The sequence below is a fragment of the Solanum dulcamara genome, chromosome 7, assembly GCF_947179165.1.
Source record: "Solanum dulcamara chromosome 7, daSolDulc1.2, whole genome shotgun sequence".
In the NCBI taxonomy this organism is placed as follows: Eukaryota; Viridiplantae; Streptophyta; class Magnoliopsida; order Solanales; family Solanaceae; genus Solanum; species Solanum dulcamara.
The window spans coordinates 13763245-13780927 of NC_077243.1; the positions used below are offsets into that span (position 1 = coordinate 13763245).

The following is a 17683-nucleotide window of genomic DNA, read 5'->3' on the forward strand; positions in this document are numbered from 1 at the left end:
CTTTCTTTAGCGAATCAGTCAATGGCGCTGCCCTTTTTGAATAATCCATCTGTAATAGTTAGCCAACCCCAAAAATGATCTGAAATCCTTCATGCTGCACAGTGCTTGCCAGTCAACAATAGCGTGCACATTATATATGGAAGAAAAAATGCATACCAAATATTCTATATTTTTTAGTTTTCCACCTAATGTTTTATACTTGTGTTAGGGCTGAGCAAATCTGAGTTGACTCCAAGATTATATACAATAATAATAATAAGTTAATAACGACGATAATATACTCCATGTAATTTCACAAAAGAAAAGCCTACACAATATTAGTATTATGTTATAAGTATTGAATCTTATGCCAAGTTAGTACCACCCAAACAATATATAGCATATACACAAATTGGCTCTTGTAAAACACCAACCAAACAGCAGCTCCAAGGTTGTTTATTTTTCGACAAGACTGGAGGATGGTTTTAAAGAAGAAAGTTCCAAAGAAGAATCGCCGTCTCTTCACATTGCCACAGCGTTTTTCATAGGCTAAAGAGTGAGGACAGCAAATGAACACGTTGGACCAACACACAACTCACAAAGAATCCCAAATACCCAATAGGAAGACGTGTTCAGACTCTGATCTTCCCAATTTTTGGGACCCAAACTCCCTTTTTGATAACGATTTCCATTCCTTTCAAAATTGCCCTAAAAATCTCTATGCTTGAATTCTTCAATCTCACTTTCTTATTTATATATTATTAACTGCCTCCATCCCTGACCTCATATCACCTGTCAAAAGTTTATTTATTCTTTCACTATCCCCAAAAAATCTTGATTTCTCTCTGCTTCATTCAATGGCACCCTGATACTGTTTCCCAGCCCTTTTGTATTCAGGATGCAAGTGAAACTGTTAAAGATGGAAGCTTCTTGCAATTTCTGTGGCAGCATCTCCACTTTAGCTCCTAGCTGCCTCAGTCTCCGTTTCCGTCAGAAAAGATCCAATCTTTCTTCTTTTATTGGCTCTGTTACACTGTCCAACAGCAAGAATCGGAGCTTTCTTGATTCCATTTCTCTCACGTCTTCCATTCGAGCAACTGCAAGTAGTAGTGGTGGCACACAGGCTGTCACTACCCGGAGAAGAAAACCCAAGAATGGTGGAACTAATGGTGCTTCCAGCAAGAATGTGAAAAGTAGTGAGATCCCTGCAGTTTCAACAAAACGGTCATCGGGGAAAGTGACAGAGAAAGTTCAAGTGAAGAGAAAAAATCAGCAGCAAGAGTGTTCACAGGATAGTGGGCCGGTGGATGTGCGAGCACTGCATCAGAATGGTGACCCTTTGGGGCGTAAAGATTTGGGGAAGTGTGTAGTGAGGTGGTTATCTCAAGGAATGAGAGCTATGGCTTCAGATTTTGCTACAGCAGAGATGCAGGGAGAGTTTGCTGAGCTTAAACAGAGAATGGAACCAGGATTGACTTTTGTTATTCAAGCTCAGCCTCATCTTAATGCTGTCCCAATGCCTCTTGGTCTTGAAGCTATTTGCTTGAAGGCTTGCACTCATTATCCTACCCTCTTCGACAACTTCCAGCGTGAGCTCAGAGACGTTCTTCAGGACCTTCAGCGCAAGTCATCCTTCCAAGATTGGCGTGAGACTGAGTCATGGAAGCTGCTCAAGGATCTCGCCAGTTCAGGTGACACCCCTGGAAATTACTCCACTGGATTCCATTTTATATGACATGTTTGTTTGAAAGGCTTATGTATATAGTAGTAAAAGGAAAAAGATTAATCATTGGATAATAATCTGATATGAAAAACCTACTCTTTTTGTTTCACTTTACACGTTTTATGCAATGATATATGTATCGACATCGAGTTTATGAAGCAAAAGAAAGACTTTTGAGACGTAAATATATATATAACAGCCCTATAAATTGTGTTTGAATCATGTCTTGTTATGTCAATCCTGTAAGAGCATTTCATTAAGGGTTAAATGACAGTGATAAAATCACATAGCTTCCAAATATAGAAAAGTGTCAATCTTCTTGAAATAGACCAAAAGGAAAAGAGGTTCCTGTAAAATGGATTGGAGAGAGTATTGGATTCTTGAAAATTGTTTGAGCAATATTACTAATAGAATGGTGTCCAATATTTTAGGACATCAAGGTAGATAAGGTTTTATATAGATTGAGAAAGGAATTTTTCTAACTCTGCCGATGGGATTCTTGAATTGGTCAGTTTGGTTTTCCCTGACACTGCTTACTTGCAGCTCAGCATAAAGCCATTGCAAGGAAGGCTTCTCAACCAAAATCTGTTCCTGGTGTAATGGGAATGGACCTCGAGAAAGCAAAAGCCATTCAGAGTAGGATTGATGATTTCGTCAATCGGATGTCAGATTTGCTTCATATTGAAAGGGATGCTGAATTGGAGTTCACTCAGGAGGAGTTGAATGCTGTCCCTGTACCGGATGTTAATTCTGAGGCTCAGAAGCCATTAGAATTCTTGGTCAGCCATGCACAGCCGGAGCAGGAACTCTGTGATACTATCTGCAATCTGACAGCAGTTAGCACATCTATAGGTGATATAACTTTCTTTAACCACATGGATGTTTGCCAGTATTTATTGCCTCCATTGAATTGGAACATGTTTTTGCATTACAACACACAGGATTAGGTGGAATGCATTTAGTGTTGTTCAAATTGGAGGGAAATCACAGATTGCCTCCAACTAACCTCTCACCTGGAGACATGGTTTGTGTCAGAATATGTGATAGTAGAGGCGCTGGCGCAACTTCTTGCATGCAAGGATTTGTGCATAACCTAGGGGAGGACGAACGTAGCATCAGTTTGGCTCTTGAATCACTTCAGGGAGATACTACCTTTTCCAAGCTCTTTGGGAAAAATGTTCGCATTGATCGTATTCAAGGATTGGCTGATGCACTCACATACGAGGTATATTTCTTTCTTCAATTCTGCCAGGTAAAATTTCTTGTTGAAGTCATAGTTAAAAAGATTATTGGAAAGCTGAAAGTAAATGATTAGGTCAGAAGGACCAAGTTTTAGTATATGGTTTAACCTAATTAATTTAGAGGAAGCAAAATTGTAGGGGTCTACCAAGTCCATCCCAAGTTCCCTGTGTTCTTCTTTATTGATCTTAGGAGGGAAATGCTCACTCCAGCAATGATTCTCTACGTTTTGGAGAAAAATATGTGAAATGTTGTTGCGTTATGATTTTGGATAGAAAGACTTCAGGTTTAGCTTTCTGTCCCATAGCCGTTTAAATTAAGTTGTTTTCTGGATGTGTTGTTAATTTTGGAATTTTTCTTGATAAGAATCTTTTCCTCCCTTAGATTATTCTTGCACGTCACTCGACCTGTGATAAATGAGAATGCATGTTTATAGCTTGATGCCTTGATCCTCTTCTCATAGTGCACATAGAGACTCTGGTACTTATATTGTCTAAGTTTTGTTTTTTGGGAGAAGCTCATACTTCATTTCCAAGGTTCAGGCCTAACTTTGAAAAACCTAAGGAGCTCATACTTTTTTTTAAAGTATTATGTTTTTTTCATTTTGAACAAACTCAATGCATGCAAGCAGTTGTTAGAAACTCAGTACTTCATTTCCTAGGTTCAGGTATAACTTTGAAAAGTCTATGTATCACTTCTGCCACTATGACTGGTGGTGATTGGTACTCTAGAATCAACATTGTATGTTGTGCTTTTTTGTTTTCATGTTGTTCAAATATGCCTTCAGCATTTCCTTGTTCTTTCCTCTTTTTTCGTCACATGTTCTCCTAATACTTTTTTGACAGCGTGATATTTCTCTCTTTTTTTTTCACTTCCTTCACTTGTTCTCGTACTTCCTCTTGATTATATCCAAGTATCTTCCGTTCATGCTATTCTTTCTGGTAGAAAATTAGAAAGCTTTATCTAAAGAATTCGTCTCCTTCCACTTGGCTTTGGCATGCTGTTGTATCGCCCAATCTAACCATCCATTTTATCCATGGGTTAGCTCGGAAATTAATAAAAGAGGCTGGTTTTGCTCCCATAGCAGCATTAACGGCATTACTCTTAATAAAAGGGTTTCATAGACACCTATGGGCTGTGAAATACCAGTTAGCATAGATTATTGCTTCCTTTTTTTTTTTAGAGAATTACATTTTGTCTAAGGTTCTATACTTTTTGTATATTCATTGTGTACATGATTTTCCTTTTATAAAGAGTAATGTTTTACAGGCCCTTGGGATCTTAAAAAGTAATTCATGCCTGCCTTTGCATATGACCATTATTTATTGTTAGTTGTATACTGCCATTGGTAAATCAGCAGTTCTTCATTATCTTCTGGTTACTCTATATCTTCCTTTATCAACATAGGATTTCCTGTGATCTGTTATCTTAGGAGGAAAAATGACACGTTTACTTCTTGAGTTAACAAGGATAATTTGTGGAGTAAGAACTGTAGTTGACACAACTATAAAATTCAGTTCAAACAAAAATAAAGTTATTAAGATTTTCATGTTTGGCTCTTTATCTATTGAGATGTTAGCGGCAATAGTTTTTTGATAGGTGTTGTAGCATGTTTTGCGATAAGTACAGTCCTCTATTAATATTGTTCATATTGGGAAAGATTAATTTTATATAAAAATGTTTAAGAACACTTGCTGCTTTACAAAGTTGGTGATAGATTGGAACATTTTATTCTATTGAATTAAAAGGTCACATAATTTTTTGTGAATTCCTGTGTTCTCATTAGGTTTGAGGAGAACGTAGTCTATCTTAAAATGTGGTATTCACCCTTTTCTCTTGGCAGCGCAATTGTGAAGCCTTAATGATGCTTCAGAAGAAAGGGTTTCGGAAGAAAAATCCTTCAGTAGCAGTGGTAGCTTCACTTTTTGGAGACAAAGAAGACCTTAAGTGGCTTGAGGGGAATGACATGGCAGATTGGGCTGAAGTGGAACTTCCTGATTCTACACACAGAAAATCTTTTGATGCTTCCCAAAGAAAAGCGATTGCCTTAGGTTTAAACAAGAATCGACCTATAATGATAATTCAAGGGCCTCCTGGCACAGGGAAGACTGGTTTGCTGAAGGAATTGATTTCTCTTGCTGTAAAACAAGGTGAAAGGGTGCTTGTAACTGCACCGACAAATGCAGCTGTGGACAACATGGTTGAAAAGTTGTCTGATATTGGAATCCACATTGTTCGGGTTGGAAATCCTGCACGAATATCCTCTGATGTAGCTTCAAAATCTTTGGCTGAAATTGTGAATAACAGGCTGTCTGATTTCCGAGCAGAAATTGAGAGGAAGAAGTCAGATCTTAGAAGGGACCTGAGGTATTGTCTTAAGGATGACTCTTTAGCTGCTGGTATACGTCAACTTCTGAAACAGCTTGGGAAGTCCATCAAGAAGAAAGAGAAGGAAACTGTGAAAGAAATATTATCAACTGCTCATGTTGTGCTTGCAACAAACATTGGGGCAGCTGATCCACTAATTAGGCGGCTGAATGCATTTGATTTGGTTATTATAGATGAAGCTGGCCAAGCAATTGAACCATCGTCTTGGATACCAATATTGCTTGGAAAGCGTTGTATTCTTGCAGGAGATCAATTCCAGCTTGCTCCTGTGATCCTCTCTAGGAAAGCCTTAGAAGGTGGTCTTGGACTTTCACTACTGGAGAGAGCAGCAACTTTGCATGATGGGATGCTGTCGACAAAGTTAACAACACAGTACAGAATGAACGATGCCATAGCTAGCTGGGCTTCAAAAGAGATGTATGATGGATCTTTAACATCATCTCCAACCGTTGCTTCTCATCTTCTGGTGGATTCTCCTTTTGTCAAGGTATGATACGCTTTACCATTGCATGCCATTTTCTTTAGGCATATAACTTATGATTTGAATTCTGATACCTTGTTCTACTTTTTGTTCTTTCCTGGATTCTCCTTTTGTCAAGGTATGATACGCTTTACCATTGCATGCCATTTTCTTTAGGCATATAACTTATGATTTGAATTCTGATACCTTGTTCTACTTTTTGTTCTTTCCACAAGTCCAAAGGAGAACGTAGGCTCCTTTCTTTGTCATTTCCATAACGTAAAGCTTAATGGGCTTTTCATGACTTTCTTTATGCACGTCAAATATTAAATAGGAAAGCAGAGGTTAACTTATAGTGCAGAATATCTGTGCAATTGGCAATGTTCAAATAGGATGACTTCTACATTAGAAATTTTACTTTTAGGAACTATGTGAACTTTACGAGCTTTTATGTGGACCTTTTCTTTATTGTAACTTTTATATGAACATTAGACGATACCATTTTATTGATGTGTAAGGGTTCTTGAGACTTGATTTTTGACCCCTCTGATATCATGGAACTGTATGAACACGTAATCTAAAAGTTCAAACCTTTAAATTGTATTTCAGTCTAAACTCCTAACTCCCATAGTGTCTCTCTGGATATTCTTTAAATACCGACTACAAATTTGACCGGGTTGTTATTGTTATTGTTGTTGTTGTACCGACTACAAATTTGAATGTCTCTCCTCAACATCTTGTTTATTGATTTTGTACACAACACATACTATGCTTAGAAATAAAGTTGCTGTTGAACCCTTTCTTGTAAAGTTACCATCTTCGACATGTGCTAGATGCTGCATTTAATTGTTCTTGGCACTGCCTCACAACATCAGTCTGGGTTATTTGCTTGTTCGAAACGTCAGCATATTGTTGACCAACTAGTATATGGTTACAGAAAGCATTCCTTTTGATGATTTTAATTCTTCTAATTTCTGCATTCAGCCCACATGGATTACACAGTGTCCGCTGTTATTGCTTGATACGAGAATGCCTTATGGAAGCTTATCAGTTGGTTGTGAAGAGCATCTGGACCCTGCTGGCACTGGCTCCTTTTTCAATGAAGGGGAGGCAGAAATCGTTGTTCAACATGTATTCAGTTTAATTTATGCTGGTACGCGCTCTTTACTTTTCGTTTTCACTTCATATGATAATTGATAGATCCTTTGTTTTTTCTTAAAGTAGTCATAATTAAAACTTCCATGTTGAGTGTTTTTGTGGCTCAAGCTACTACTGGACAAAATATGCATTCATTGAATTCAATTATTAAATATCTTGCATGTATCCTGTCCCACCAGAATGCCTAGCTTAGGTAGAGAGATAGCAGGACTCCTGGTGATGGACTGATGACAACTGTATTCTCTGATTTTAACTTATAACAAGTATATGCTGAAAGTAAAAGCTCATGAAATCTCAATTGGAACTCTCTAATCCAATGCCAATGACCGATTTTATATTGCCGGAAGAACTGATTGACAAAAAGCTACTCAACCAGGACACTTTTATATCTATCACACCAAATCCCACATTCTTCGAGAAAGCTGAAGACCTTCGACCTTGCTTAGATGGTTACTCCTTTTTAAGTTCATAGAAGATTGTTCCTTTCATGTCGGCATGTTCATGATTCTGCATCCAAGTTGCGTGGATGAGCTTATGAACACATCCTTTACCTGTGAGATGGAAGAAAAGCTTTTTATCTACAATTTGGGAATTTGCATGTACTTTCTACCTCTGTTGCTTCACGTAACATAAATCAGGATAGATTAGTTAAAGAAGTATCAGTTATCTTAAATTATCTCCTGCAGGTGTTCCTCCTGCAGCCATTGCTGTGCAGTCTCCTTATGTCGCGCAAGTGCAGCTACTTAGAGACAGGATTGATGAGATTCCAATGGCTACTGGTGTTGATGTTGCAACTATTGATAGCTTTCAAGGCCGTGAAGCAGATGCTGTGATTATATCCATGGTAAGCTGTCACTCGACTGGTGTTACATTTTGACATGCTTCTGATTGTTATATGCTAAGTTATTTGAGTGGGGATGTAAAGTGCATGCTTATATAACTTTGCTTGATGATGTCCAGGTTCGATCAAACAATTTGGGGGCCGTTGGCTTCCTGGGAGACAACAGGCGAATGAATGTTGCAATAACAAGGGCGCGTAAGCATGTAGCAGTCGTCTGTGACAGTTCAACTATATGCCACAACACATATTTGGCCAGGCTGCTTCGTCATATTAGATATGTTGGCAAAGTAAAGCATGTTGAACCTGGCAGCTTCTGGGAATTTGGCCTTGGTATGGATCCAATGTTGCCTACTGCCAGTTAACTTTGAAATAGTTCAACAAGACCAAATTTTTAATGCTTCTGTCCAACTGGTAACTGGCTGGGCGGACTCTCAGATACCTTGATGCCCTGGTTCGGTCTGCAAATTATATATTCAATTTTTTTACCACGAAGACAACGCACAGGGTAATTTTTATTTGTATATATAATTCAAAGAAAAAACTTTATGAAAAGTGTAAATATATATTCATACAGCTACATTGTCTATAAGATTCTTGATTGTTTAACTCCAAATAATGATTTTCCTTGTATTTGAATCAGCATGAAGATTCTGTTTAAACAAGGATCAAATTCATTCACTGCAGGAGTTTTTCATCTATATATGTACTTTGGGTAGTTTTTGTGGCTGAAAACAGAGTTGTGGGGTAGGAGTAAGGGTAGTAATAGCGCGGGCTAGCCACCCTATAATTGAAAAATATTCATCGTTTTGGAATAAGTAGCTATGTTTTCATTACATGGTTGAAAAGTGAGTATTTGTTCATATTTTCCCTAGTTAAAAAAAAAGGCGGAATGACTTCGGAGATTTTGTACTTGGCTCCGTTTGTCAGTTGAGCCCTCTTGCTTAACAGTTTGCCAATTGAACTCTTAAACCCATTAGAACACAATATTTCAAACCCCTCTGGCCATTGATTGACTTATGTGGTGCTAGAGTTGGGTAAATGCGTGAAAGCACGCGTTTAAAAGCAAGTACATACATAATTTTACATTAAAATTATTTTTAAAAATAATAATTAATTTTTTTAAAAAAAAACAACAAAAAACAAACCATCTTCTTCAACCACCTCCACCCTCCTGCCCAACTTTCTTCTTCTTCAACCCAGCCTCCTCTGCACCCCAATCCCTAAAATTCTTCTCCTCTAGCCCTTTTCTTTTTCGAATTCACCCATCACACCCATTCTACTCATCTTTTTCTTCTTCCTCAACTCTTTTGCTACAAATAAGCATCCCATCCCATAGCCCCTTCGTTGGCCACCCCCTTACCTCTCTAATTTTTAGTTTTCTAGATTTTAAAAATATTGGTACCATTGTTTGTGTTAGTTACTTTCAAAGAAGAGGTGTATGTATGAATTAACATGTAGGGTGATGATGGGTATTGAAAAATTTTAAACTCCATGGATGAATTTGAAAAAGCTTAAAGAACAATAAATGATTTCTGTAAATTTGTGAAATTAATTTTAAAATGTGATTGATGCTCATTGGGTTTGTGTTGGTAAACTTGTAATTGAATTTTCAAGTCAAATGGGAAGAACTATTTGGCATGGATTTGGTGTTCAATTTGTGAATAATATGAAGAAGATGGCTATTTGATTTTTTTTTCAGAAATTGCAAAAGAAGCCTATTTGATTTTTAATTTTTTTAAAATATAATTTCTTATGTGTAATTAAAAAATGACGTGGAATGCCACATATAGTCGAGTGTATTACACGCACAATAATCGGATGAGAAAAGGGTTTGAAATGTTGTTTTCTAATGGATTTAAGGGTTCAGTTGGCAAACTGCGAAGTAGAAGGGTTCAACTGATAAACGGAGCCAAGTACAAACGTCTCCGAGGTCATTCCGCCTAAAAAAACGAAGGCCAAAAACATGTGAGATTAAGCACCACTTGAAAATAATGCTAAGTAAACTTCAATTTTGAACGACAAGTAACACATCAAAATCTCTATTGTCTCATATTCAATACTTCATACAGCCCAAGTTTTCAAAATAAATGGCTATCGGTTGCACGAAATCTTGTGAACGTTACTTCTCTGCATACAATGTAAGAAACAAATGTAGTGGGATGAAAAAGTGATGTTAAACAAACATCTCTGTAACAATTATCATCTATAATAATATTTTTTATATAACGATCAAGTTTTCTTTAGAACGAATTTTTCATATTATGCTATATTATATATTCTGTATAACACCATTTTGCTATAACAACAAAAAGTATTTGGTTGAACAACGTTGTTGTTGAAAAGTCTAACTGTATCTCATTATAATTAGTCGTGTCGTATTGCATTAGCGTCTCTAATTAGACGTCATTTGATATGACATATTAGAGAAAATAATATTGGTATTAGTTTTTAGTACTATTTAAGCTCCTGATAGTATATTCAACCTATGTATAACCAATATGTGTATTAGTTATACATCTTATGCAGTACTATTCTTATACATAACAAACCAACCATGGCATTAGCAATATTAGAGTTATTACTAGATGGGTAAGCGTGTTTAAAGAGATAATTGCCTTAAAATCCCTCAAAGTATACAAAACTAAAGCACGTAGAGGGAATTTTTTTCAAACAGATTTGTTTTTAGAAATCATGCAATGCATATTATTTTTATACATCAAACCAAATAGTGAATAAGAAATAATCTCAACATAATTAATTTCAATATAACTCGTACACCTTATTCCTATACACTCGACCAAACGACCCCTTAAAGGTTCAATGTGAGGTAACGTGTTTGATACCATTCAATTGGGTACACCAATTGATGACGTTTATTGTGAGTTGATACATTTTATAGGTTTTAAAACGCATTTTCCCTTGTTATTTTGCTTTTCAAACAAGCCAATTTGATAGCATCCACGTTGGCATACTTCCACTAAAATTGACGGATTTCAATGAAAAATCGAGAATATATTTATGACGAATGAAGTGTCCAAATTCAAGCCCAAAAGAAAGAAGATTGGGTCACATGAAACCTCAAAATGAGCCAAAAAAGATGAACGCTCAAAGTCAAAGTTTTCTAGTTTAAAAGTTCAAGATAAAGTGCTAAGAACCCTAATTGATCTTAATATTCAAAATTAGCGAATTAAACTAATTGTGATATTAATAGAGTCAATTCAAGAAATTAGATTAAAAGTGATCTAGACCCCTATTTCAAAGAAACTAGAGACAACAATTAGTATAAGACTAATTATCTTCTTTAGTTTACGAATAAAAACCAAAGATATCAAATTAAGAGTTAATCTTATCGTTGTACACAAAGATGTAAAGAAGAGAAAACTCTTAAATAATATTCAATCATGTCTGTCTAAAATAATTAAACTTACCCCTATAAATAGGAAAAACCTATCCCAAATAGAATGGATTCAAATCCTACTTTTATGAAAATAATAACTAGGATACTTTAAACTAGGAAACTTTTAAACTAGGAAATTTTAAAATTAGGAAACTTTCAAATAAGAAACTTTTAAACTATGAAACTTTGATTTTGAACGTCCATCTTTTTGGGCTCACTTTGGGGCTTCATGTGGCCCAATCTTCTTCCTTTTGGGCTTAAATTTAGGCACTTCATTCGCTATAAATATATTCTTAATTTTTCATTGAAGTCCGTCAATTTTCGTGAAAGTATGCCAACGTGGATGCTATCACAACTTCTTGTACCCACTCATTCTGCATTTTTGTTAGTTTTACCGTCACTTTGTTTGACAAATGTAAGCATCAAGAAAATTGTGTTTCATGCGCATGTGATAATATGTTGCAACCTGCCAAGCTACAAATGCTAATATAATCCACTACGCAGTTTGTTCCTTGTTCTAAGGAAGACAAATTTAGAAGCTACTTATGTTAGAAGCAGTAGTATATGTGATGACTCTATGGTATGTCATGACTAACTTTAATACCATATAGTATGGCTCCATTTTGCCCAAAAATTAAAGTAAATTTAAAAAGTTGGCTACCACAAATAGCTGATAATTCTTCCACCTCCAAATTTCTGAAAATATACTGAGCAAATGGTGAAACCAATTTCCTGAAGCACTTATTTCTCATCAGAATTTCACCCTATCCATGGCGTTAAGCCCTTAAACTGTTCTTCCTTAGGACAGGTACATTCAACTCTTGTTCTTCGACCAGTAGCAGGGAAGTAATAGATTTTAAAAATGAACAAACTGCTTTTACAAAATGGCAGGTATTCAATGCCCTGTCTCTAACTAATAATGTAGAGCAATAGTGCAATACTACTTCAAAGTTGACATCATTCAATGTTCTCTTTTTTCATAGTAACTGTATATGATATCAATTGAAAAGTTTTGCGACTTGAAAATAAAGTAGTTGACTCGGGTGGTGTTTCGATACTCTTAGGTTGTTGTGCCTCTATCACTTCCCAGCAGCTGCTTCGGTAGGTGTTTTGGTAGTCATCTGGTCAACTGCATGCACAGTGTTCTGAAGTTCTTCCCATATGGCTTTGTAGACCATCCTCTGCCTATTCACAGCAGATTGTCCCTCAAAAGCTGAAGCGATTACATCAATGCTGCAAAGAGAGAAATAAGATGACTATAGAACTAGCAACAAATACGGTCACCATTTGACTTAGTAAACCAGCTTCGTGTTCCCATCCAATGAACCATCTACTAGAGAAGAAACCTCACCTGACATGCCGACCATCACCATAAGCATCTTTCACTACGACTATGTCTGCATTCAACTGTTCCTTGATCTGTTGACATATATTTAAATCTCAACCTGACAATTATATTGATAGAAGTGACACCTATCACAAAGGACATGAATGCGATATTCCAGGCAGATATTACAGGAGTATGGAATCTGCACAGCCAACGTAGCATAGGCTAAGCAAGTACTGCATCCCTAATTAATGTAATTTTAGGCCACAGCCTTGTTTATGTAACCATGACAAAAATGACCAAAACGTAAAAAGGATCAAATATCAAAAGTTTAATGCCACATGTGAACGGAATGAAATCTCAAAAGAAGAAACTACTTCAATTGGTATGCCCTTCAAGCCGCGCATACATAACATAGGGATCACACTCAAAAGAGGTGGACAATTAGATACAACAGCCAGTGTTGCAGCGAAATTGATTGCAAAAGAGAGGACAGGGAAGAGAAGTTGTTTGACAGGACTGTAATTGTGGACATGATGTGCTTAAGTTTTTGCTGCCATAGTTTAGTTAAAGTAGGAGCTAATATATGTCATGAAGAAGTAGCATTCTACACTTTGTTGTATATGATTAATTATAAATATGACTATGAGGAAAAAGAAAAGAACCAATTATGAGCCAGTTTGAGTTAGTTGGTTATAGATGCCCTGGCGTTTAGCTCAATTGACAAAGGTTTAGGGACTTGTTAGGTCACAAGTTTGAGACGTGCACCAAGCAACCTCAGTCCAGCATTTAAGTGGAGAAAAATAAAGGGGCAGGCCCATCATTCTCGAGTTCCAAGGTTGCGGTAGGGCCAACGGGCTGACTCCACACAGATTTGTCGGTCATAAAAAAGAATAGAGGGTACGTATTCAGTGGTTATAAGCACATTTAAGTGTTGAAACTGATTTTACAAATGTAAAGTTATGTGTTTGAATAGAAGTGTTGAAACTAATAATAAATAACTAATGTATTTGATTAAAAAAAAGATGACTAATTGTTCTTTTGACAAAGTGACTTAAGTAAACTTAAATGTTTTGCAAGGAAAACGAGTAACGACACATATAGAATGAAGAGGAGGTTAAGGATTTTGTTTTGGAAATGGTATTTGAAGAATTAAAAAAAATATCAAGGATAAAATTATGTAAATCTTGGTCAAACTAAAAGTACTAATAAGTTGATTACAATAGTTGGAGGTGACCTATTTATGTCTTTTGGATGATTTTGTCTTATAAGCACTTAGCTATATGTACTTTGGCATTTACCAAACACATAAATAACTCAAAAGGTACTTATAAGCCAAATTGACCAACTTATGTGTTTGATAGCCCATTTGGATTAGCTAATTGTAAATAGCAGATAAGTTTCAAGTTGCATTATTAAGTGTTGAAATTGTTTTATAAATAAACAGTTACATGTTTGGATAGAAGTGTTGAAATTGTTAATAAGCAATTGATGTGTTTGGTAAAAAAGTGTTGATAAGTTGTTCTGTTGTTAGAATGACTAAGATATCCTTAAAATATTTGCAAAAAAATATAATTTAAAAGTATCCGTGTAAAAAAAAAAGAGGAACGATGGATACGAAGTGGAGAGGAAGTAAGAAGTTTTGTTTTGAAAAAAGAGATGTTGAGAATTAGAATAGGTATGATCTACCGTTGAAACAAAGGGGGACACACCACCAAAAAATAAGATGGAGTATGATCCTAGGTTGTATATGGTGGACTATCTAAAGGGAAAGGAATCTAAGATGCTTTGAGGAGAGAACAACCCAATCCGGAAAAAGCTTAATTGTATTTTACTTTTTCACTTTTGGTGTAAACGGGAGTACATAGAGAATACTGAGACTCTAATGCAGTTGTTAGAGTCTTTATAGATCTTTTTGCTTAGATTAGCTTGCTCTCATTACGTGTAATTATGGCTTAACAACTCTTTTTGGCTAATACAATATGTTACCTTATCAAAAAATAATTAGAAAAAGTATTAAGGATAAAATCGTAAATACTTGGTCAAACCAAAATTTCTTATAAGCTGAAAAGTCATAAGTTGGGATGACTAACTTATGACTTTTGGCTGATTTTGGTTTATAAGCACTTGGATTATAAACACTTGGGTGTTTACCAAACGCATAGATAAGCTAAAAAGTGTTTATAAACCAATTTGACTAGCTTATAAGCTTAGTCAAACACCCTCTAAATAGATAAGCTAAAAAGTGTTTATAAACCAATTTGACCAGCTTATAAGCTTAGTCAAACACCCACTAAGCTTATAAGCTGGTCAAACTAGTTTATAAGCACATTTTTGGCTTATCTAAGCATTTGGTAAACGCCGCCTAAAGTCATAAATTGGTCGCCCCTAACTTATGGTTTTATAGCTTATAAGCACTCTTGGTTTGACCGAACCTTTTACAACTTATCTCTAATATCTTTTGTAATCTCCGAAATACTCTTCCTACCATAATATTTAATTCTCCCCATTCTATTTCCGCCATTCTTCCTTCTATATGTAAAAATTACTATTAAATTTTTATTATTTTGTAAATAGCTTGAAGGGCATTTCAGTCATTTTAACATAAAAAGTGATTATCAAGACCTCACCAAACATGTTAACGGTTTATTATCAGTTTCAACACTTCTATCCAAACCAGTAGCTGTTTATTTAAATATTCAACTTCAGCACGTAAAAGTGTTTTTCAACCCTTGATGCTTATCAATTACTTATAATCAGCCAATCCAACAGTTTCATAAGCTTATCCAAACATCTCAGAGTAATTTCAGAACATTGTAAACTAGGTTCAAGGATCCTCTAAAAAGAATGTCACAAGTTTAGTCCAAAACTCAAACTATGCTTCTTTTATTTAATTTGATCAAGTCTTTCTATAGACATAGTTCTATTAACTTCATTATGAAACCAAGAAGAATATTGTGAGATTTCCCTAATACTTGATTATTTCTTTTGCAGTACCTTTCTATTCCCATCCACCGAAACTACGTCAAGAAATATGCACCGCTTTATCTCTTGTGATTACATAGTCCTAATAGTTGTCAGCATCTATATATTTATTTGTCATTCAGCCGCTTACAACAGACACTTAAAACTCATCACAACTCTGGTGCTTATAAAATTGAATCTTTGTCTTAACTTTATGGATCAAGGTGTTGCGTCGCTGCCGTCGCACCAATGTGCTACTTGGTTATTTGATAAAATATGCATCATTTGTGATCCTAGGTAGGTCGGTTCATCTTATTGTTTGCAACCGAGAATTCTTGAGGGCTAGGGGTGCATAGTTTGGAACTCAGTGGATAATCAGCTTGATCCTCCCCCCTTCTCCACTTAAGTACCAAGCGTTTGTGTTCAAATCCATGACATGTGCCAGGGGGTGGTGGGTGCTTTCATTGCATGGTTCATTGAATATCTAGAGGTTGCTTCATTCATTGTTTCTCTTGTTCTTTTTTTCTTCTCAAATCCTAACATCTTCAATTCTATAAATAAGAAAACATCTTCAACACTACATAATTAACCATTGTAATAAATATCATGAATATTAGGTTCTTTTTAATGGGAATATTTTTTAATGTCAGAGTCAATCCTTATCAAGTTCCTTCTTTTAAGTGATTTCACAAGACAGCATATACTCAAGGATGTTCTCTTTCTAATCTGTGCCCCTTCAAACGACCTGAACACTGCATCAAAGGCCCCTTGAGTTCTACACCTCAAGTTCTTCCTTTTTTGTCCAAATTCCTTCCTCCTAATTCTTTGAAAGATCTTAAGCTGCTCTTTCTTTGATACTCAACATACTATTCAGTTCAATCTGCTTATCTTTCATAACTGGTCTATCTAGTAGTGAGACTCATTAAAACGCGATCATCAGATGTTTTAAAGTTCAGAAAGAAAAAAGTAACAGTGTAAGGAGCAAAAAAGGAATGTTGCCATTCAGCACTAGAGAAGTCTATGAAAGCTGGAGTTCATGGAAAGCTGATAAAGCCATCAAAGAAATCTGGGTCGTGGTACCTGCTTGTATTTTCTGGTGTATTTGGACAAAAGAAATGGAAAATGCTTTAATGAAATCTCAACTCCAAGCAATATCCTGAAGGCTAGATACTTAATGAATATATTCAGTGATGCAAGTTGCCCCCTGTAATTAGCATTGACCATTTTTTGGATTTCGTTAGCTCTTTAGTACCTTGCAATTCCGCTAAGGTAACATATCTTTTGCACCGAGGGTGTATCGGAAACAACCTCTCTACCTCACAAAGGTATGTTGCATACATCTTATCCTCCCCAGACCCCACTTGTGGGATTACATTGTTGTTGTTGGCTCCTTAGTATACTTTAGAAATGAGCTGAACAGAAGAACATTTTGTATCTATTGCACCTTCCTAATGCTTTTTACGAAATCTACTTCATCGAAAAAAAGAAAAAACATTTCTTGAGGTCAGATTTAGCAATTACTCCGGAACAAAATCTTATAATAACCCCTAAAGTTTTAATCTTTATATAGAATTTAGCAATGCCCTAGCAGTAGAAAGCACAAAGCAGATAAATACAAGACCAATAAAACACTCAAATCCAAGGCTTTATGGTGCGCAAAAACTCAATACTTGAAAAAGGGTCAATGAATTTAACCTTTTTCTCCATAGACTGCATAAGAGGGGAATCAATTGATCCACTTCCAGTATCGCTAGTTGCTCGAATACTGAAAGTCCGATGACCGGCGAAGGCCTCAACTTTCGACCCTATGTGGAGAAGGAGCTTCATCGGCCTGTAAGAACGGGCTGATATAGAACAGCATTTCACCATTGCAGGTACACGTGGCTGAACGGAGCAGCTCAGTCGCCGGATACACAGCGCCGCCACGTTTGGCCTCACAAACAAAGCCTTCGTCATCTCTAATGCTTCTTTCCCGTATGGTCACAAGCGAATGTCAGATATACAATTCCCCAAATAAAATGTAAAAAATATTTTATGTTATTTTCGGTTGTTATTTTTATTTCCCATATATAATTTCAAAATTATTTATGTTTCGATATTGTTTTGAGATAAATGTTAAAAATATATCTATACTACAACAACAACAACAACATACCTACTGAAATCTCACAAGTGTAGTCTGGAGGGTAGGATATACGCAGACCTTA

At 36.0% G+C, this 17683-nt stretch overlaps 2 protein-coding genes across 2 annotated transcripts; one reads left to right on the forward strand and one right to left on the reverse strand.

Annotated features, from left to right (window-relative positions):
- The first annotated feature begins 475 nt into the window (after positions 1-475).
- On the forward strand, positions 476-8503 carry LOC129893787 (uncharacterized). The gene is made up of 7 exons (XM_055969169.1): positions 476-1670; positions 2246-2554; positions 2644-2927; positions 4785-5816; positions 6774-6942; positions 7634-7791; positions 7908-8503. Exons 1-7 carry the CDS (start codon positions 878-880, stop codon positions 8148-8150), a joined length of 2988 nt encoding a protein of 995 aa, XP_055825144.1. The 5' UTR covers positions 476-877; the 3' UTR covers positions 8151-8503.
- Positions 8504-11890: 3387 nt separating this feature from the next.
- On the reverse strand, positions 11891-17476 carry LOC129896068 (protein BOLA4, chloroplastic/mitochondrial). The gene is made up of 3 exons (XM_055971885.1): positions 17172-17476; positions 12537-12604; positions 11891-12418 (listed from the first exon to the last, which is right to left on the reverse strand). The coding sequence occupies exons 1-3, from the start codon at positions 17430-17432 to the stop codon at positions 12265-12267; spliced, it is 483 nt and encodes a 160-aa protein (XP_055827860.1). The 5' UTR covers positions 17433-17476; the 3' UTR covers positions 11891-12264.
- Between the last annotated feature and the right edge of the window lie 207 nt (positions 17477-17683).